Source organism: Neoarius graeffei, chromosome 15 (assembly GCF_027579695.1).
Source record: "Neoarius graeffei isolate fNeoGra1 chromosome 15, fNeoGra1.pri, whole genome shotgun sequence".
Taxonomy (NCBI): domain Eukaryota; kingdom Metazoa; phylum Chordata; class Actinopteri; order Siluriformes; family Ariidae; genus Neoarius; species Neoarius graeffei.
In genome coordinates, this window is record NC_083583.1 from 77,332,730 (window position 1) to 77,356,156 (window position 23,427).

The 23,427-nt window shown below is 45.9% G+C and overlaps 1 protein-coding gene across 1 annotated transcript in view; it reads left to right on the plus strand.

The window, feature by feature from the left end:
• The window catches only part of LOC132899756 (helicase with zinc finger domain 2-like), a 49,252-nt gene that overhangs the window by 11,081 nt on the left and 14,744 nt on the right, over positions 1 to 23,427 (plus strand). Inside the window, 1 exon segment of the mRNA XM_060941880.1 lies at positions 4,983 to 5,081. Within this exon segment, the coding sequence (XP_060797863.1) occupies positions 4,983 to 5,081 (99 nt within the window).

Consider the following 23,427-nt stretch of genomic DNA (forward strand, 5'->3'; position numbering starts at 1 on the left):
GAATGGTCAGAGGATGCAGGAGACCCTGGGGACGCTGTCGTGGGTTCTTGGTTCTGGTGCAAACCTCACAGGACAGGACAAATGACCTTACTTCCTTCTCCATGTTAGGCCACCAGAAGCGTCTTTTCAGGAAGTCCAGGGTCCTCCGAGCTCCCGGGTGGGCGGTGAGAGGGGAAGAGTGACCCCACTGGAGAACCTTGGCCCGGGCTTGATGTGGGACGTACAAGAGGCCTGGTGGCCCCGTCCCAGGACCGGGGTCCTGGCGTTGGGCTCGTCGGACAGCCTCCTCAATACCCCAGCGGACAGGGGCCACAATCCGGGACACAGGGATAATAGGCCCGACTTCATTCTCCCTGTTAGTGGCAGAGAACAGTCTGGACAGTGCGTCAGGTTTGGTGTTCTTGGAGCCGGGGCGGTATGAGAGGGTGAAGTCAAACCGACTGAAAAACAGGGCCCACCTAGCCTGTCGAGGGTTCAGTCTCTTGGCTTGCTGGAGGTACTCCAGGTTCTTGTGGTCAGTCCAAACCAGGAATGGATGTTGTGCTCCCTCCAGCCAGTGCCTCCACTCCTCAAGGGCCAGTTTGACCGCTAGCAGTTCTCGATCCCCCACATCGTACCGGGACTCAGCAGGACTCAGGCGGTGGGAGAAGTAAGCGCAGGGGTGCAGCTTTCCTTCCGAACGTTGAGAGAGCACCGCGCCGACACCACTGTCCGAGGCGTCCACCTCCACGATGAATGGTTGGGAGGTGTCCGGGAGAACCAGAATGGGTGCCGTGCAGAAGCGGTCCTTGAGGTCTTTGAACGCCTTTTCTGCCTGAGGAGACCAGCCATAAGATCCACCTGTCCCTTTGGTGAGGTCAGACATGGGTGCTGCCACAGAACTGAAGTTCCTGATGAACTTGCGGTAGAAGTTAGCGAATCCTAAGAACCGCTGAACCTCCTTAACGGACTTGGGAGTAGGCCAATCCCGGACGGCCAGGGTCTTGGCAGGGTCCATTTGGAGTTGGCCTGTCCGTACAATAAATCCCAGAAAGGAGACCTCGGGAACATGAAATTCGCATTTCTGGGCCTTGGCGAACAGATTGTTCTGTAGCAGCCTCTGGAGAACCTGGCGGACATGGTGGCGGTGCTCCTGCACGGTCTTGGAAAAGATAAGGATGTCGTCGAGGTAGACAAAAACGTATAGGTTAATCATGTCCCTTAAGACGTCGTTGATTAGGGCCTGAAAAACAGCTGGTGCGTTGGTGAGTCCGAAGGGCATCACCTGGTATTCGTAGTGCCCAGACGGGGTGTTAAAGGCAGTCTTCCACTCGTCTCCCTGTCGGATACGGATGAGGTGGTATGCGTTCCGTAGGTCCAACTTGGTGAAGACGGTGGCGCCTTGGAGCAGGTCGAAAGCTGTGGACATCAGCGGAAGGGGATATCGGTTGCGCACAGTGATCTTATTCAGGCCCCTGTAATCAATACATGGTCGGAGCCCCCCATCCTTCTTGCCGACAAAGAAGAAGCCGGCTCCAGCAGGTGAAGTGGAGGGTCGAATAAACCCAGAGACCAGGGCATCTTTGAGGTATTCCTCCATAGCCTTGCGTTCTGGCTGAGAGAGGGAAAACAGTCTGCCACGAGGAGGGGTAGTCCCAGGGAGCAAGTCGATGGCACAGTCGTAGGCCCGGTGCGGAGGAAGAACGGCGGCCCTGCTCTTGCTGAATACCTCCTTGAGATCCCAGTACTCTGTGGGAACTTGAGATAACTCGGTGAGATCAGGGGGCTCGGCAGGAGACACAGGAGAGCTAGAGAGCAGACAAGAGGCATGGCATGCAGGGCCCCATTCCACAACCTGGCTAGTTACCCAGTCTATGCGAGGGTTGTGGCGAGTAAGCCAAGGAAGGCCTAGAATAACTGGGAACTCAGGTGAAGGAATCAGGTGCAGGGATATTTCTTCCTTGTGACCTTGAGACTGGAGGAAGACTGGAGAAGTAACTTGAGTGACTCTTCCATCACCTAACGCTTGGCCATCGAGGGCAGACACAGACAGAGGGACTTCAAGAGGTGCAGTCGGAATATTGATGCTTTGGGCGAAGTGAATATCCATAAAGTTCCCAGCCGCCCCTGAGTCTATCAAAGCTTGACAAGAGTGGACAGACTCACCCCAGGAGATGGAGACCGGGATGTAGATTCCTTGGCCAGGGAGTCCGGGAGAGAGGGTAGGCCCCGTCACAACCCTCCCTCGGCTGGACGGGGCGGTCCTTTTCCCAAGAGTTCGGGACATGATGCTCGGAAGTGACCAGGCTTGCCACAGTAGATGCAGCACTTGTCCCTCCTTCTGCGCTCCCTCTCAGATGCGGAGAGGCGAGTACGACCCACTTGCATGGGTTCTGGACAGTCACTGAAGGAGGTAGACGGTCTCCAGGTAGAGGTAGGGAGGCTGGGGGGGCTCAAGGCTTGGTGGCGTTCTCTCATCCTGTTGTCCAGACGAATAGCATGTGAGATGAGGGTTTCGAGGTCACTTGGGCATCCAATAGAGGCCAGACCGTCCTTGATGGGGACAGACAGACCATGGTGGAAGGCTGACACCAGGGCAGTCTCGTTCCATCCACTTACTGCTGCGAGTGTTCGGAACGAGATGGCGTAATCTGCGACGCTTCCTCCTTGCCGGATGGACATGAGCTTTCGGGCTGCGTCGGTACTGATGTCTGCCTGATCGAAGACCCGAAGCATCTCTTCAGAAAACAGCTGGAAATCAAAGCACTCAGGTCCCTGTCTTTGCCAGATAGCAGTAGCCCAGGCTCGCGCCTTACCAGCTAATAAGGTGATCACAAAGGCAATCTTGCGGCGATCCGTAGTGTAGGTGGTAGGCTGAAGCTCAAAGGTGAGTTGACACTGGGTAAGGAACTCTCGGCACTCACTGTGCTTGCCGTCATACCTCTGTGGTGCAGGAAGGCTGGGTTCGCGAGGTGAAGAAGGCAGCATTGCAGGAGGCACTGGAGCAGGAGTGGGAGCTGGATCAGGAACTGGATCAGGAGCAGGAGATGCAGGCAGAGATGTCAGCTGTGCCAGGGTTTTCCCAATTTGCTGAAGCAGTTCCTCGTGGCGAGCGAGGGCCTCACGTTGGCTGGTGAGCGTACGTCCATGAGCGTCCATGGTCGCTCCGAAGCGTGTCAAAGCTGCCATAATTCCCTGAAGGTTGGCCGGGTAGACAGTTGAAGCAGCCTCTGCTGAGTCGGTCATGTCGGAGTCTTTCTGTTAGGGTTTTGCTGGGATTCGAACCTGGTTCGTTGGTGTGATAATCCAGCAAACCCCCACTAGGCCACCAGGGGGATGACTCAAATGCAGAGGCGTGAGGCGGAAGTAGAAAAAGAATCAAAAGGTTTATTTAAACTATATACACTATATACAGGGCAAAACAAAAGACAAAAAAAAACAAAGAGTATAATCCAAAAGAAAAGCAAAGTGCAAAAATTCAAAAGCTAAGAAGATCAAAAAAAACACAGTACAAAGGAAACTGGAGATAAACATAACAGCACAAAGACTCCGTGACAAGAGGACTGAACTCAGGGGTATAAATAGACAAACTAATTAAGGACACAGGTGAAGATAATTAGGCAATTAACACAAACACAAAACACAGGAACAGTGGCGGCCTCTAGAGGCCAAAATAAACACGACATGAAAAGGAAATAACAGCGGCCTCTAGAGGCCAAAACAGTCCTAGTCCTAACAGATGGAGTAAACGTGTACCCCGCCTTTCGCCCATAGTCAGCTGGGATAGGCTCCAGCTTGCCTGCGACCCCGTAGAAAAGGATAAAGCGGCTAGAGACAATGAGATGAGATGAGAACATATGAACTAATAAATTTATCCCTCATAAATTTATCCCTAATGAGCAAACCCAAGGCAACAGTGGCAAGGAAGAACTGCCTGAGATGACATGAGGAAGAAACCTTGTAAGATGATATCCTTTAGCAGTGGCATGGGATACACTGAGATATTAAAGACAAGTACAAGCTGATCAACACATTATCTAAGCATCCTTCTAGGTATTGCATTTTGTTAGGACCCATAAATTTAGGTGGGTAGACTCTGGATAGAGTTTTAATGACTTTACAGTGATTTACAGAGCACATCCCTGTTCTTCTGAGCTTCCAACCTTTTTTTTTTTTTTTACATTCAGTGCATCTTGAAAAGAAGGCATCATTGTCACATGAAAATTGCTGTTATTTGCACTGTGAACTTTGCTGTACATTTTTAGTGTCCATGAAGTAAACACAGATTTGCTGAGTGTCTGTGTGCTTTGCCTTTCTGAGGTTAGGAACCTGTTCCCATGAACAGAAAACCATGAGGTTAAATGGGGGTTGATGTGAGTGTGCCTTCACCTGTGGTACCTCACCAAAGGTACCAGTGCCATTGTCCCACTGAGATATGTGTAAAGGAAAAAAAGTATACAAGCAATATTATAATATAATATTATAGCCTCTTCTAGGGCGGCACGGTGGTGTAGTGGTTAGCGCTGTCGCCTCACAGCAAGAAGGTCCGGGTTTGAGCCCCGTGGCCGGCGAGGGCCTTTCTGTGTGGAGTTTGCATGTTCTCCCCGTGTCCGCGTGGGTTTCCTCCGGGTGCTCCGGTTTCCCCCACAGTCCAAAGACATGCAGGTTAGGTTAACTGGTGACTCTAAATTGAGCGTAGGTGTGAATGTGAGTGTGAATGGTTGTCTGTGTCTATGTGTCAGCCCTGTGATGACCTGGCGACTTGTCCAGGGTGTACCCCGCCTTTCGCCCGTAGTCAGCTGGGATAGGCTCCAGCTCGCCTGCGACCCTGTAGAAGGATAAAGCGGCTGGAGATGATGAGATGAGCCTCTTCTAAGGCCAGATTATAATTTGCAAAGAAGTATAAAAATGTGCAGAATCCATTAGAAACTATAAGGAATCCACACTGCAAAAATTCTGATAGCTGAAATTGTGATTGAACTGTATCTTTTGCTGTTTTACAGAGACATCTCTCTGATGTACTTGGTGCGACAACCTGAAAACCCCTTCTCTGAGGAGATTAAAGGTTTTGAAAATGACCCTGTGAACTTTGACATCGAAAGGTAAATGAGATTATAACAGCTTCTTTGTGTTGTATTTTGTTATTACATACACACACATATATATATATATATATACACACACACACACACACACACACACAGGCATGATATTTTCCCGATTTTTATCAGAATTCCAATTTTTCCTCAAAAGACTAATGTTTCCGATTTTTAAAAAATCAAATTTCCCATCCTAGAACCGATTAAAAAAAAGAAAGAAAGAAAGAAAAGTTGGAAATTGCGCCCGATATCAGTGTTTTATCATGTTTTTCAACAATGTGGCAACACTTATTGAGTGAAAAATCTGGCAACATGTAAGTACCCGCCATTACAAATAAGGCCGACAGTGATTGGCTGGGCTAGGTGGAAGTTGCAGTGTTCATCCAATGACAGCATTTCTAAAATTCACATCGATGCTTCCACCAAAAAGGGATAACATTTCATGTCAGCGCACATTGCTTTGCATGGACGGACGGAGTGGAATACTCTGTGTATTGAATCTACATCTAGTGACTTTCCAGACGGGTTTTCAGGAAATAAACATTGACATTTCGAAGGATGGGATCCTAGAGAAAGTTTGTGGAGTGTGGACAGATTAAAAGTGAAAATTATTGACACAAGTTGTCGAGACAAGTGGAATTGGAAATGGGTCCAATTGGAGGTGGACGGTACTCTTGTATCAGAATGAAGAGAAGAAACCGCATATATGTCAGAAACTGTTTGAAAAACGAAATGATACAACGCTGTTGCATCACTAACCGTGAGTTGGCTTAGTGGTGAGCGTGTCCACCTCTCAACCGGGAGATCACGAGTTCTACTCGTGATTGGGTCATACCAAAGACCATCATAAAAATTGTACCATACTACCATCTGGCAAGGCACGCTGTAATACACATGCAAGATTCTGGCATGAGAGGGACTTTGACTTGACTTGTCGCTTCACTTCTATGCTGGTGTGTTGCCCCTTTTGAAGAATTACATACTCATGTTTCAGAAGAGAGAAACACAGATTCACAAGCTGCATGATGAGATAGAAGAAGTCACCTGAAACTTCTTTGCCTGCTTTGTCAAGCCCAAGGTGCTGCTAAATAGCAAGTTATCTGATGTAGATGTTGTGGATGAGGCATCCCTGCTCACTCCTGATGGTATGTTTCTTCCTACTAAGTGCCAGGCAATACTAATGCAAGAGAAGAAGCATGAGGTGAAGGCTACTTTTCTACAAAGGGTACAGGGTGCATACAAAGCAACAGCAAAGTGCTTGAAGAACAAACTACCCATCAAGAACAAGCTATTGATCTACCTTTCTGCACTTGACCCTCTTGTGAGGGGTAATTCCAGAGCCATGAAGTACATGAAGGCACTTCCTACCCTCATAACAAATGTCGTACAAGAGGATGACTTACAGAAGTACACACTTGAAGTACAGAATTATCATTCATCATCAAGGACTGTAAAGTATGGTTTGCAAGCAACAGGGAAGTCAGCAGTGAAGCATTTTCAAAGAAAAGACAAATTGCATGATCCTGTCTCCCCTTCACTGGTTAATAAATAAATAAATAAATAAGAACAGCACACAAACGGTATGCTGAGGAACTTGAGGACATAAAACAGAAGGTGGAGGTGAAGAAACAGAAGTTAAAGGTGAAGACACAAAAGATCATAGCAAAGAAGACGACGAAGGAGCTGAATTTGCTGGCATTTAACAGAGCACATAAAGCGCACCAAGAAGCCCTAGCCTTGAAATCTAAGAAAATTTCTAAGAAAGTTTTGGTGAAACACCATTCAAGACTGAAGTGAAAGGGAAAAATGTTCAAGGTACAAAGGTTTGTATGCATTAGGAAATTGTGATACATGGAAGTGTGTCTAATTCTCAAAACCCATAGGCTTCAGGCCAAAATACTGAAGCATTATTACTTCATAAAAATTATGAAATGTAGAAGAAGAAGAAGAAGGCTCAAGCGTTGTTGGGGACAGGTGCGTCTGGTTGAGGGTGAAGGCCAGTATCCTAGACAGGCACCTCCCCCTGCCTAGTTCCTAATCCACAAGGGCCTCCTGTACTACAACTTCGAGTGATGTGGCAAACCTCCAGATATCCACATGGTTCTCCACTCAAAGGTTGATAGTCATTCACCTCACATATACACACCCTCTTGGGGGCTATGTGGCTGCCTGTGACACCCTTCTTAAGCTCTGTGACAGGTTCCATTGGTCCTGGATGGAAGCAGAAGTCAAAAACATCTGACAGCGCTGCCCTCTGTGCCACAGAAGCCTGCCCCAGCCCCCCTCATCCCCCTGCCCATCATTGGAGTCCCATTCGAGAGAGTGGGTATGGATCTCGTGGGTCCCCACCCAAAGTCCACAAGGAGGCATGAATTCATTCTGGTCATCATCGACTACACCACATGCTACCATGAGGCAATCCCCCTGTGGAAAGTGACATCCAAAAACGTTGCCAGGGAGCTGGTTCTGCTGTTTTCCTGAGGTGGCCTGCCCAAGAACCAGCTCACAGAACAAGGTACGCCTTTGATGTCCCAACTACCAATGATGTGTGCCAGCTGTTGCAGATGAAGCAGGTGCAGAGCTCCATATACCATCCCCATACAGATGGGCTCGTTGAGCATTTTAATCAGACTCTGAAGAGGCTGCTGCAGTGAGCTGTTGACAAGCAGGGATGTAATTGGGACCTCCTTCTCCCCTATATCCTCTTCACCATCAAGTAGATGCTGCAAGCTTCCACCAAAAGGACCCACTCATCTCTGTCACTGTTCACTTGGACTTTGGCAGCAGTCACCTCACGGGGCTCCCCATGCATGCAGGTGACCTTTACTGTGCCGCTCGGTGTAATGTCACTGGGGAGTACAGTGGGGTGGGCCAGGGTGATTGTATTGCCCAAGTCCAGGAGGGTGTTGATGGGCTGCCCCTCGAGTCTGACTTGGATGCTGGGGAGGCTGGTGTCTGGGTGGAGTGGACCACACAGCCTGTTAGCTAGGACTTCATTGCTCAGCCCATGGTGGAGGACTCAGGTGCAGTGGGCATGGGCTCATCTTGGGTGGGGGAGCCTGTGGGCTTTTTGATGGGGCACTGCTAATGCCCGACTTTGCTCCAAATTGTGGGCGCAGGGGTTCTTGGGGCCTTGGGAGGGTCTTAGACTTTGCAATGTTCAGTGCGGTGAGTGTGTACTCCAAGGCCTCCACAAGTTCCTTTGGTGTCTTGGGAGCTTTCATTCTGATGGCCATCCACTCAGCGGGGAAAAGGGAGTGAAGAAATTGGTCCAAGGCAACCTTCTCTGCAACTTGGGTGGTGGAGTGGAACTCAGGTTGGAGCCAGCACTTGGTGATTTGGAACAGAGTGTCCATCTGGGTCTGTGGCGTGATGGGCTGGGCTGATATATTCACCGATGGAACTCTGCCACCACCTGACCAGGTGAGAGTCCACACCAGGTGAGGATTTCCTCCTTTAGGCATTTGTAATCCTCAGCTGCCACTGGAGGAAGAGACAAATTGGCTCACTGGGCCTCGCCAGAAAGCAGGGGAGCTAGCCATTGAGCCCATTCTTCTTCTGGCCAGCCATCCCTGCGTGCCATCTGTTTGAAGACATAGAGGAACACCTCCATGTCATCCAAGGTCCCCAGCTTTGTGAACCGATGCATGGCTCCCTGATGAGGTTCAGGAAGGCAGGAGGAAGTGGCCTGGTGATAGCTCTTTGTTGCAGTACCTCTTGGGTGGTTGGCCTCACACCAGCTCCTATGTAATGTGTTGCTGCTGGAGGTTGGCTTCAAGGAGGTGCTGCAAGAAGGCTTCTATTGTCTTACGGGGGTCCTGTGATTGGACCTCACTTCCACACTCTCTAGGCAAATAAATACATGCATAATTTCTGTTTGCAAAGTCCAATTGTGTTGTTGTTTTTAACCAGCATGGGGCAGCAATACTTAGTCTTCCCATGCCTAGTCTACCAGAAAGTAAAGAATAAGAAAAAGAAATCAAAACTTAATATCACACTTTATTATTCACACTTTAATATGACACTGTTGGCACAGGAATGTGTATGTACTTCCATTCATGTAGAGGACACCAGTTGAGTTGGCAGTCCTTCAATGTGGCCCAGGATACCACTGCATACCTGACAGAATACTTTACAAAGTCTCCGTGAAAACAGTGTATCCCAGGCCCAGATTCTCCACTAGTGTAGTGAGAATGCGAGTATCTGGAAACACAGACACTGACCCAGGGATTCAGATACAAGAAAAAAGTGCTCTTTATTTAAACAGTGTCCTTACATGCACATGCTGACTGCGCTCAAATCAGCATCAGGTGTTTCCTATAATGACTGGGTCCCAAGTGCGCGCACACAATGTGCTCCAAAGGATCCCCAAATGGGAATTTTGAAGCCTGTCATTGCAGAAAATTAGCTGTTGACTTCTAGTATTGGCCGTTGAAAAGATGGGTTGACGGGTCTCTAGATAACATGGAGGTCTCTGATGAAATCAAGTGCATGGGACCATGGTCATTGAACTATCGTAAGGGGTTCAAGGAGCTTAATGAATTGGTTCTTTACTAGCCTCTTGTTTTCATGGCTCTAGTGGAGGTGAGTACCCATTGTAGCATTCATTCTCTCTTGGATCATGGTACACTTTCGTCAGGGGGCATAATCTCTCTTTGGAGTTCTTTGGACATAATCTCTCAGTGTGCTTTATTTAATTAAGGGTTGGAGAATTACAAGGCTGAGGCTATGAGGTGGCATAGTGCAGGCATGTGGAGGGTGAGAGCTGGTTGGGCAGGTGCCATGAGAAGGCTGTGGAGACCCCCAGAGGAATGCATGAGTGACTTCAGACCTTGGCAGGAATCCATAGGGAGCCTGGCATGGTGCCCTGCATGGTGCTCAGGTGTGGCAGATTTTCCTCATCTTCATCATCAGCAAAACTGCCTGAGAGGGAGGAGAGAGTGGCATGAGCTGCAGAGCTGTGCCAAAACTCAACTAACTAACATGGAGGGTGGCAGCACCTTCTTATACTCTCCCATGAGCAGCTGGAGGGTGAAGAGATGTGCTGCTTAAGAAGCATCAGCTGAGGCTGATTGATTGATTGATTTTATTTGCAACAAAGAAATAGACAAACTAAAAATTTACAAGTGCATAGTGCATAAAAAACAACCAAAATACAAATGAAAATTAATAGAATGTCATTGATATTTTAAAAATATAGTTGCAGGATAAAAACGCAATAAAGAGAAAACAGTCTCTTATTTCCATTGCGGTCCTGTATATTGTTATAGACACTAGATGTGATTTGTTAACGACAAGATTAAAATAATATTAAAAGTCACAGAATCATCAATATATTATAATAATTGATTAAACTGAGTAGAATGAATATATAAAAGTTGTAAAAAATTATAAGATGACATATTATAAAATTAAAAATAAATTTAAAGTGTGTCAAACAATAGAAAAATTATGAACAAACAGAAAAGTCAGAAATAAAACATTAAAAACATAAGCATATAAACTAAATATAATTACAACTAAAAATGTGCATAATTAAAACAGATAAACAAGTTAGCATAAGATTGCGCATCACAGATTAGAATATAATATCACATGTGTAGCATTTTTAAGTATAAATTAAATACAATGGACTAAAAAAGATATCACATATAAACTGACAAATATCAGAGATAAAATTAAATACTGAGTGAGTGTAAATAAACTCTTAAAAACAAGGATAAAATGAAAATAAAGGGTAGAAAATAAAGAGTACCAAATGTCAAGGGGAAGAGAAATTCGGGCAAGAAGACCTGAAAAGATTAATAAAAAATGAAAACACTATTTTCACTATTTTCAATTTCCTGTAAAAAGTACTCTTTGACCTTAAATTTGAACAATTTTGAATCAATGATTTGCGTCAAGGAGGTAGGAAGTGCATTCCAAAGGATTTTTGCAACATGACCAAAAGAAACTTTACCATTTGAATTTATTCTGTTTATAACAAAATTTGATGCACTTCTCCTTGTCTGGTAATGGTGATGCTGGTTTACCAGAGTAAAGCCCTTGTACATATAGCTAGCAGCATTGCCCAGAACAATTTTGTAAGTGTGTGAGAGTATAATTTGATCTACCCTTTTTTCAACTGGAAGCCAATTTGTCTGTCTAAATTCTGAAGCACCAATATGAGAAGGCGGAGAGAGTCCAAGAACAAATCTTATAATTTTGTTTTGCAAAATGTGGATTTTGGATTTGTCTCTGGAAGTGAGACTTTTATACCACCAACAACAAGAGTAATCGAAGTGACACTGAATCAAAGCCAAAGCCAAGAGTTTTTTCATAGAGCCAGTGAGAAATTAACTTTGCCTGAACAAAAATTTTAGTCTAGATCAGGGGTCATCAAACTCCGGCCCGCCACCCCCCTTTGACCAGACCCCCAGCCCCCCACCACTTGAACTGGCCCTATGAGGCAATCCCCAAAAGTGGTCATGGCCTATTTTTTTTAATTGCTTTTTGGCGAATAATAACATGTCTGCATCTTGTATTTTGTTGATTTTATCAATTAAAATTTATATTTAGTTATAAAATTAACTATTCATATTTTCTGAATTTTCGTCATATGCTCGCGATCAAGCAGTGACAGGCAGCGCACGCGCAGAGAACTGTCAGTGTTCAGGACAGCAAAATGGCGAGCGGTCAGCGAAAAGCTGACAGAGAGTGCAGAGTTTTTAAAGAGCAGTGGACCACCGATTATTTTTTCGTTCAGTGTAAGGACCGTGCAGTTTGTCTTGTATGTAAAGAAAGTGTGTCGGTTTTCAAAGAATATAATCTGCGTCGTCACTATGAAACCCGCCACAAAGAGTATGCTAGTTTGCGAGGGCAAACAAGAGAAGACAGTATTCAGAGGATGAAATGCGGACTGGCTGCACAACAGAATGGATTCCTTCGCCAAACCCAGATCAACCAGGTTGCTGTCCAAGCTAGCTATAAGGTAGCTCACCTACTAGCTACCCATGGAAAGCCGTTTACTGATGGGGACTTTGTTAAAGTATGCATGCTTGCTGTGGCCGAGGAGGTGTGTCCTGACAAGAAGGATGTGCTCAACGCGGTGAGTCTCTCCGCACCTACTATGACCAGGCGAACCGAAGATTTGGGGGACGACGTGTATGACCAGCTGAATTAGAGAGCGTCAGAATTCGAGTTTTTTGCTTTGGCCATGGATGAGAGCAATGACGTGCAGGACACATCACAACTGCTGTGATCTATTGCTCATATTATAATTTCACTGGTTTTTTTAAATGTATTTATTTTATATGCCTATTTATTTGACCTTTATTAAGTGCTGCACACAATTATTATTAATATTATTAATAATATCAACAGGCCTACCTACAGTTTATAATTTTCCACTCACCTTTGCCAGTGTCAATCACCTCAACTAGGCAGATGTTTCTTACCTTGACAGCTTTGATGTTATTTTTATTAGAAAATAAATAAATGGAATATCTGTGGTATTTCAAATTAAAACAAAGTGTGAAGACTTGATTACTACTTTTGCAAACCACTAGTAAAGACAAACAAATATGTGCCAGGAATCAAGTGGGGGATATAGTAGTGTGGATATAGTAGTGGGGATATAGTAGTGGGGGATATAGTAGTGGGGATATAGTAGTGGGGATATAGTAGTGGGGATATAGTAGTGGGGATATAGTAGTGGGGGATATAGTAGTGGGGATATAGTAGTGGGGATATAGTAGTGGGGATATAGTAGTGGGGGTATAGTAGTGGGGGTATAGTAGTGGGGGTATAGTAGTGTGGGATATAGTAGTGTGGGATATAGTAGTGGGGATATAGTAGTGGGGGTATAGTAGTGGGGGTATAGTAGTGTGGGTATAGTAGTGTGGGTATAGTAGTGGGGGATATAGTAGTGGGGGATATAGTAGTGGGGATATAGTAGTGGGGATATAGTAGTGGGGATATAGTAGTGTGGGTATAGTAGTGTGGGTATAGTAGTGGGGATATAGTAGTGTTGATATAGAAGTGGGGATATAGTAGTGGGGATATAGTAGTGGGGGTATAGTAGTGGGGATATAGTAGTGTGGGTATAGTAGTGTGGGTATAGTAGTGTTGATATAGAAGTGGGGATATAGTAGTGGGGATATAGTAGTGTGGATATAGTAGTGGGGATATAGTAGTGGGGATATAGTAGTGTGGGTATAGTAGTGGGGATATAGTAGTGTTGATATAGTAGTGTGGATATAGTAGTGTTGATATAGTAGTGGGGATATAGTAGTGTTGATATAGTAGTGTGGGTATAGTAGTGTGAATATAGTAGTGGGGATATAGTAGTGTGGATATAGTAGTGGGGATATAGTAGTGGGGATATAGTAGTGGGGATATAGTAGTGGGGGATATAGTAGTGGGGATATAGTAGTGGGGATATAGTAGTGGGGGATATAGTAGTGGGGGATATAGTAGTGGGGGATATAGTAGTGGGGATATAGTAGTGGGGATATAGTAGTGGGGGATATAGTAGTGGGGATATAGTAGTGTGGATATAGTAGTGGGGGATATAGTAGTGGGGGATATAGTAGTGTGGGTATAGTAGTGGGGATATAGTAGTGTGGATATAGTAGTGGGGGTTATAGTAGTGTGGGTATAGTAGTGGGGATATAGTAGTGGGGATATAGTAGTGTGGGTATAGTAGTGTGGATATAGTTGTGGGGATATAGTAGTGTGGATATAGTAGTGGGGATATAGTAGTGTTGATATAGTAGTGTGGGTATAGTAGTGTGGATATAGTTGTGGGGATACAGTAGTGGGGATATAGTAGTGTGGATATAGTAGTGTTGATATAGTAGTGGGGATATAGTAGTGTGGATATAGTAGTGGGGGTTATAGTAGTGTGGGTATAGTAGTGGGGATATAGTAGTGGGGATATAGTAGTGTGGGTATAGTAGTGTGGATATAGTTGTGGGGATATAGTAGTGTGGATATAGTAGTGTTGATATAGTAGTGGGGATATAGTAGTGTTGATATAGTCAGTGTGGGTATAGTAGTGTGGATATAGTTGTGGGATATAGTAGTGGGGATATAGTAGTGTTGATATAGTAGTGGGGATATAGTAGTGTTGATATAGTAGTGTGGGTATAGTAGTGTGGATATAGTTGTGGGGATATAGTAGTGTGGATATAGTAGTGGGGATATAGTAGTGGGGATATAGTAGTGGGGATATAGTAGTGGGGATATAGTAGTGGGGGATATAGTAGTGGGGGATATAGTAGTGGGGATATAGTAGTGGGGAATATAGTAGTGGGGGATATAGTAGTGGGGATATAGTAGTGGGGATATAGTAGTGGGGATATAGTAGTGGGGGATATAGTAGTGGGGGATATAGTAGTGGGGATATAGTAGTGGGGGATATAGTAGTGGGGGATATAGTAGTGGGGATATAGTAGTGGGGGATATAGTAGTGGGGGATATAGTAGTGGGGATATAGTAGTGGGGGATATAGTTGTGGGGATATAGTAGTGGGGATATAGTAGTGGGGGATATAGTAGTGGGGGATATAGTAGTGGGATATAGTAGTGGGGATATAGTAGTGGGGATATAGTAGTGGGGGATATAGTAGTGGGGATATAGTAGTGGGGGATATAGTAGTGGGGGATATAGTAGTGGGGATATAGTAGTGGGGGATATAGTAGTGGGGATATAGTAGTGGGGATATAGTAGTGGGGGATTAGTAGTGGGGGATATAGTAGTGGGGATATAGTAGTGGGGATATAGTAGTGGGGATATAGTAGTGGGGGATATAGTAGTGGGGGATATAGTAGTGGGGATATAGTAGTGGGGGATATAGTAGTGGGGGATATAGTAGTGGGGGATATAGTAGTGTGGATTTAGTAGTGTGGATATAGTAGTGGGGATATAGTAGTGGGGGATATAGTAGTGGGGATATAGTAGTGGGGGATATAGTAGTGGGGATATAGTTGTGGGGGGATATAGTAGTGGGGGATATAGTAGTGTGGATATAGTAGTGGGGATATAGTAGTGGGGGATATAGTAGTGGGGATATAGTAGTGGGGATATAGTAGTGGGGGTATAGTAGTGGGGATATAGTAGTGTGGATATTGTAGTGGGGGATATAGTAGTGGGGATATAGTAGTGGGGGATATAGTAGTGGGGATATAGTAGTGGGGATATTAGTAGTGGGGGATATAGTAGTGGGGGATATAGTAGTGGGGATATAGTAGTGGGGGATATAGTAGTGGGGGATATAGTAGTGGGGATATAGTAGTGGTTGATATAGTAGTGTGGGTATAGTAGTGTGGAGTTTAGTTGTGGGGATTATAGTAGTGGGGATATAGTAGTGGTGATATAGTAGTGGGGATTGTAGTGTGATTAGTAGTTGGGGGTATAGTAGTGTGGATATAGTTGTGGGGATATAGTAGTGTGGATATAGTAGTGGGGATATAGTAGTGGGGATATAGTAGTGGGGATATAGTAGTGGGGATATAGTAGTGGGGGATAGTAGTTGGGGGATATAGTAGTGGGGATATAGTAGTGGGGATATAGTAGTGGGGGATATAGTAGTGGGGATATAGTAGTGGGGATATAGTAGTGGGGATATAGATAGTGGGGGATATAGTAGTGGGGGATATAGTAGTGGGGATATAGTAGTGGGGGATTTAGTAGTGGGGGATATAGTAGTGGGGATATAGTAGTGGGGATATAGTAGTGGGGATATAGTAGTGGGGATATAGTAGTGGGGATATAGTAGTGGGGGATATAGTAGTGGGGATATAGTAGTGGGGATATAGTAGTGGGGGATATAGTAGTGGGGGATATAGTAGTGGGGATATAGTAGTGGGGATATAGTAGTGGGGATATAGTAGTGGGGGATATAGTAGTGGGGGATATAGTAGTGGGGATATAGTAGTGGGGGATATAGTAGTGGGGGATATAGTAGTGGGGGATATAGTAGTGGGGATATAGTAGTGGGGATATAGTAGTGGGGATATAGTAGTGGGGATATAGTAGTGGGGGATATAGTAGTGGGGATATAGTAGTGGGGGATATAGTAGTGGGGATATAGTAGTGGGGGGATATAGTAGTGGGGGTATAGTAGTGTGGATATAGTAGTGGGGATATAGTAGTGGGGGATATAGTAGTGGGGATATAGTAGTGGGGATATAGTAGTGGGGATATAGTAGTGTGGATATAGTAGTGGGGGATATAGTAGTGGGGATATAGTAGTGGGGGATATAGTAGTGGGGATATAGTAGTGGGGATAAGTAGTGGGGGGATATAGTAGTGGGGGATATAGTAGTGGGGATATAGTAGTGGGGGATATAGTAGTGGGGGTTATAGTAGTGGGGATATAGTAGTGGGGATATAGTAGTGGGGGATATAGTAGTGTGGGTATAGTAGTGTGGATATAGTTGTGGGGATATAGTAGTGTGGATATAGTAGTGGGGATATAGTAGTGGGGATACAGTAGTGGGGATATAGTAGTGTGGATATAGTAGTGGGGATATAGTAGTGGGGATATAGTAGTGGGGATATAGTAGTGTGGGTATAGTAGTGGGGATATAGTAGTGGGGGATATAGTAGTGGGGATATAGTAGTGTGGATATAGTAGTGTTGATATAGTAGTGGGGGATATAGTAGTGTTGATATAGTAGTGTGGTATAGTAGTGTGGATATAGTTGTGGGGATATAGTAGTGGGGATATAGTAGTGTTGATATAGTAGTGGGGATATAGTAGTGTTGATATAGTAGTGTGGGTATAGTAGTGGTGGATATAGTTGTGGGGATATAGTAGTGTGGATATAGTAGTGGGGATATAGTAGTGGGGATATAGTAGTGGGGATATAGTAGTGGGGATATAGTAGTGGGGGATATAGTAGTGGGGGATATAGTAGTGGGGATATAGTAGTGGGGGATATAGTAGTGGGGGATATAGTAGTGGGGGATATAGTAGTGGGGATATAGTAGTGGGGATATAGTAGTGGGATATAGTAGTGGGGGATATAGTAGTGGGGATATAGTAGTGGGGATATAGTAGTGGGGGATATAGTAGTGGGGATAGTAGTGGGGATATAGTAGTGGGGGATATAGTAGTGGGGATATAGTAGTGGGGATATAGTAGTGGGGGATATAGTAGTGGGGGATATAGTAGTGGGGGATATAGTAGTGGGGATATAGTAGTGGGGGATATAGTAGTGGGGGATATAGTAGTGGGGATATAGTAGTGGGGATATAGTAGTGGGGATATAGTAGTGGGGGATATAGTAGTGGGGGATATAGTAGTGGGGGATATAGTAGTGGGGATATAGTAGTGGGGGATATAGTAGTGGGGGATATAGTAGTGGGGGATATAGTAGTGGGGATATAGTAGTGGGGGATATAGTAGTGGGGATATAGTAGTGGGGGATATAGTAGTGGGGGATATAGTAGTGTGGATATAGTAGTGGGGATATAGTAGTGGGGGATATAGTAGTGGGGATATAGTAGTGGGGATATAGTAGTGGGGGATATAGTAGTGGGGATATAGTAGTGTGGATATAGTAGTGGGGGATATAGTAGTGGGGGATATAGTAGTGGGGATATAGTAGTGGGGGATATAGTAGTGGGGATATAGTAGTGGGGATATAGTAGTGGGGGATATAGTAGTGGGGATATAGTAGTGGGGGATATAGTAGTGGGGGATATAGTAGTGGGGATATAGTAGTGGGGATATAGTAGTGGGGATATAGTAGTGGGGGATATAGTAGTGGGGGATATAGTAGTGGGGGATATAGTAGTGGGGATATAGTAGTGGGGGATATAGTAGTGGGGGATATAGTAGTGGGGGATATAGTAGTGGGGATATAGTAGTGGGGATATAGTAGTGGGGATATAGTAGTGGGGGATATAGTAGTGGGGGATATAGTAGTGGGGATATAGTAGTGGGGATATAGTAGTGGGGGATATAGTAGTGGGGGATATAGTAGTGGGGATATAGTAGTGGGGATATAGTAGTGGGGGATATAGTAGTGGGGATATAGTAGTGGGGGATATAGTAGTGGGGGATATAGTAGTGGGGATATAGTAGTGGGGATATAGTAGTGGGGATATAGTAGTGGGGGATATAGTAGTGGGGGATATAGTAGTGGGGATATAGTAGTGGGGATATAGTAGTGGGGGATATAGTAGTGGGGATATAGTAGTGTGGATATAGTAGTGGGGGATATAGTAGTGGGGGATATAGTAGTGTGGGTATAGTAGTGTGGATATAGTAGTGGGGGATATAGTAGTGTGGGTATAGTAGTGGGGATATAGTAGTGGGGATGGCTGTGCCAGGCTAGTAATCTCTACTACACAATGAGGCCTGCTGGTGGTCATATTTGTCTGGGTCATACAATTCTGTTATATAGCTGACCCGACCCCGGCCCCCCATCACAGTCAGGAACGACAATGTGGCCCCCAGAGAAAAAAGTTTGGTGACCCCTGGTCTAGATGTACCTTTTTTGATCAAATTTGCAGCCATTAGTTGACCAGTAAGACACTGGTCAAGTTCAGCCCCTAGATATTTAACAGAAGATTTAGTTTGAATTTGGACCCCTTTACAAGTTATACGAAGTGCCGAATTTTGCTGCAAACGTTTTCTAGTGCTAAATAGAATGGATTCCGTTTTGCCTAAATGGATCGACAACTTGTTATCTATTAGCCAATTACAAATGGAGCCAAGTTCATTTTCCAATTTAGATTCAATTTTGTTGACACATTTATCCGAGACTAGAAGAGCCGAATCATCAGCATATAACAAGTCAGAGTCAACTGCGCCTTTCATGTCATTCACAAATTAAAAACAAAAGGGGCCCCAGAATTGACCCCTGGGGTACCCCGCAAGTAATTTTGGCTTGTTCAGAAAATGTCCCATTTATATCCACTAATTGATTCCTATTGCACAAGTAAGATCTAAACCAATTCCTAGAAATCTCATCAAAACCAAGAGCGTCTAATTTTTGAATTAAAATTTGGTGGTCGACAGTATCGAATGCCTTCTGTAAGTCCAGCATCACCATACCAGTAAGCATCCCCTTGTCCATTTGGTTCCTGATATGATCTGTCAAATAGATCAGACAAGACTCCGTTAAGTACCCTTTGCGAAAGCCAGATTGCAGGTCATACATCAGTTTATGTTCATCAAGATAACTCCCTAACTGTTGGCAGACCACTTTCTCTAATACTTTTGACATAATAGACAGAATTGATACTCGCCTGTAATTCCCAACATCAAGGGTACTACTCTTTTTATGGATTGGTACGACTCTAGCAACCTTAAGTTCACTAGGTACAACACCTTGGTTGATTGACATGTTTACAATGAAGGTTAATGGACTACAGACCTGTTTTGCCCCATCTTTCAGAAATTTAGCAGGCAATCCATCTAGGCCAGAAGCTTTGTTTGCACTAATACTGTTGATAATTTTTAGGACCTGGTCTTCTGAAACTGGTTTTAAACAGAAACTATTTTGCTGAATTCATAACCTACTATAGTAAGTTTCAACACATTTTTGACCAAATTTGCCAGTACCCTGTGGGAGCTTTGAGGCTAGCTTGTCAGCAACTGTTGTAAAAAAAAAAAAAAAAAAACTATTAAATTTCTGAGCAACTGTTTTGCTTTCAAAACAAACTTCCCCGTCGATTTAGAGTCCGATCGAAGAGGAAGTAGATCTGGCGCCTTTAATAGGTAATCCTAAATTTTTAAGCACCTTCCACAGTTCTTGAGAATTTTTGGTATTGGCTTCTACATTATGTTGGATGTAGTCGAGTTGTTTTACAATCAGGGTACGCAAGCTAAAAATCACATTTAACACTTATTATCTTCAATATCAAAAGGCTTGACTAAATAAACTTGTTTACTGTAGCCCTGTGATAGCTCTATTTACCATGCAAAAAAAAAATTTGGTGATAGCGTTATTTTTGGTGAATGTATGGCAATATATGTCATATTTAGCAAAATTACTCGTGTCATTTAGAAAAAGTGCTTTTTTGACCACAGGTAGCTCCAGAAGGGATGCACTTACATCATTCTTTATACCATAACACACACATTTGGTTCCATATCATTGGAAACAGAGTTAAGTTTTAATGTTGAATGCCAGTAAGTTTTCAGACTATTTTGATCAAATTATTCTGTAATTGTGTCAAAAAAAAGTCCTCTCCGAGACAGCTAATTTTTCAATATAAAATAACATATCTAAAATGATTATTTTCATCCTAAAATGTGGTCAAGATATTGGGACATAAATATTAGAGACGACTAACACAAAGCTTACAGCCTTATATTTAAAAGCACTATGGAAGCCATGGATTCTGAATTGTCAAAAAAAAAAGTCCTCTCCGAGAATCACTTCATTTGTTTCTCCCATCTTATAGCAGATTACACAAAACTACCATACACACATGTCAAAAAATTACCTGAAATCTGATTGTGGCGTATACAAGGTGTGGGTGGAGCACAGAAGACGGCAGGACAGAGATCAGGATGACAACTGGGTTTTATTGTCAAACTTTTCAGTCTAACACACAGAATTCAGTCTAAGAGGCTGACGCGCACACACAGACTGTCGTCTCCTCTGGAACATCACTCCCCTCTGCTCTCACTTTCCCTCCTTAAATAGGGCGCGGTTTACTGGGGAGAACACACACAAAACATAGGTTAATCACACTCAGGTGAAGCGATTCTGCCACTTACCTTCCCTGACTCCGCCCTCCTGTCACAGACCGGCGCTTGACCACGCCCCCGCTGCCACATACCCCCACCGCCCGACTCAGGCCGGGTGCCCGTCCGGCCCGCAGCTGACTCCCCCCCCCCCCCCCCCTTGACGGGAGAGGAAGTCCGCCACGACCATCTGCGCCCCCGGCCTGTGGACCACCTTGAAGTTGAAAGGTTGGAGCGCTAGATACCAACGGGTGATCCGCGCGTTGGCATCCTTCATGTGGTGGAGCCACTGGAGGGGCGCGTGGTCCGAACAGAGGGTGAAAGAGCGCCCCAGCAGGTAGTAACGGAGGGCAAGGACCGCCCAGTTGATCGCCAGACACTCTTTCTCGATGGTGCTGTAGCGCCCCTCGCGCACCGACAGCTTTCGGCTGATGTATAGTACTGGGCGATCCTCTCCCCCCACCTGCTGGGACAAAACGGCCCCCAGCCCTCTGTCCGACGCGTCCGTCTGTAACAAAAAAGGGAGAGAGAAGTCAGGGGAGTGCAAAAGTGGCCCCCCACACAGTGCAGCCTTTACCTCAGAGAAAGCCCGCTGGCACTGCTCCGTCCACTGGACCGGATCTGGCGCCCCCTTTTTAGTGAGGTCAGTCAGCGGGCTGGTGACGTCCGAATAATTAGGTATAAACCTACGATAATAGCCAGCCAGCCCCAGGAACTGTCTCACCCCCTTTTTGGTCTTGGGCCTCGGGCAGGCCGCAATCGCTGCTGTCTTATTAATTTGGGGACGCACCTGCCCGTTGCCCAAGTGGAAGCCCAGATACTGTACTTCCACCCGCCCAATCGCGCACTTCTTCGGGTTGGCAGTGAGCCCCGCCCGCCTCAGCGACCTAAGGACGGCCCTCAGGTGTTGCAGGTGCCGCTGCCAGTCATTACTATAAATGATGATATCATCCAAGTAAGCGGCCGCATAGGTGGCGTGGGGCCGGAGGACCCGGTCCATCAGCCGCTGAAACGTAGCGGGCGCCCCAAACAACCCAAACGGAAGTGTGACGAACTGGTGTAAGCCGAACGGTGTGGAAAAGGCCGTTTTTTCCCGGGATAATGGAGTCAAGGGGATCTGCCAATATCCCTTCGTCAAATCCAGTGTCGAGTAAAAGCAAGCCGTGCCTAGTCGATCGAGCAGCTCATCAATACGAGGCATTGGGTACGCGTCGAATTTAGACACCGCATTGACTTTTCTATAGTCCACACAGAACCGGACCGAGCCGTCGGCCTTGGGAACCAAGACCACCGGGCTGCTCCAGTCACTGTGGGACTCCTCGACGATGCCCATTTCGAGCATGGCCTGAAGTTCTTCCTGAACCACTTTTTTTTTGTGTTCGGGTAGTCTATAAGGACGGCTACGCACTACCACCCCCGGGGGCGTCTCTATGTGGTGTTCTATGAGGTTGGTGCGACCGGGCAGGGGCGAGAACACATCCGAAAACTCGGCCTGCAACTGGGCGACCTCCGTGAGTTGGGTCGGGGAGAGGTGGTCTCCACAGGGGACCGGAGAGGTGCGAGATGCCAATGACCCTTTTTGAACCTCCGGCCCCAGCTCCGCCTTCTCCGGAACTACCGACACCAACGCCACGGGGACCTCCTCGTTCCAGAGCTTCAGCAGATTGAGGTGGTAGATCTGTAGCGCCCCCTCCCTGTCCGTTCGCCTAACCTCATAGTCGACGTCCCCGACTTGCTGTGTGACCTCAAAGGGCCCTTGCCACTTGGCGATTAATTTGGAGCTCGACGTGGGCAACAGGACGAGTACCTTATCTCCCGGAGTGAACTCTCTAAGGCGCGTGCCCTTGTTGTACAGGCGGGTTTGGCGTTCCTGGGCCTGCCGCAAATTCTCCTGAGTTAAGTGGGTGAGTGTGTGGAGTTTTGCGTGCAGATCCATAACGTATTGAATTTCATTTTTGCTTTGCGAAGGTCCCTCCTCCCAATTTTCCCGCAGTACATCTAAGATGCCGCGCGGCTTACGCCCATACAATAATTCAAACGGGGAGAACCCCGTGGAGGCTTGGGGGACCTCTCGCACTGCAAACAACAAGGGTTCGAGCCACTTATCCCAGTTACGTGCGTCCTCACTTACGAATTTTTTGATAATATTCTTGAGGGTGCGGTTGAACCGTTCGACTAAACCGTCCGTCTGTGGGTGATACACGCTGGTGCGGATCGGCTTAATACCCAGTAGCCCATACAGTTCGGCCAGTGTTCGTGACATAAACGAGGTGCCTTGGTCCGTCAGAATCTCTTTCGGGATTCCGACCCGGGAGATGACGTGGAAGAGGGCCTCTGCAATACTACGTGCGGAGATATTGCGAAGAGGCACCGCTTCCAGGTATCGCGTTGCATAGTCCACCAGAACCAATATAAAGCGGTACCCTCGTGTCGACCGATCTAATGGCCCGACGAGATCCATCCCAATTCTTTCAAACGGGGTCTCGATTAATGGTAGGGGGCGCAAGGGCGCTTTTGGAATGGCCGCTGGATTTACTAACTGGCATTCGCAGCACGCCGCACACCACTTACGGACGTCGCCGTGAATCCCCGGCCAATAGAATCGGGCCATTATCCGGGCGAGTGTTTTATCCTGCCCGAGGTGTCCTGCCATGGGAT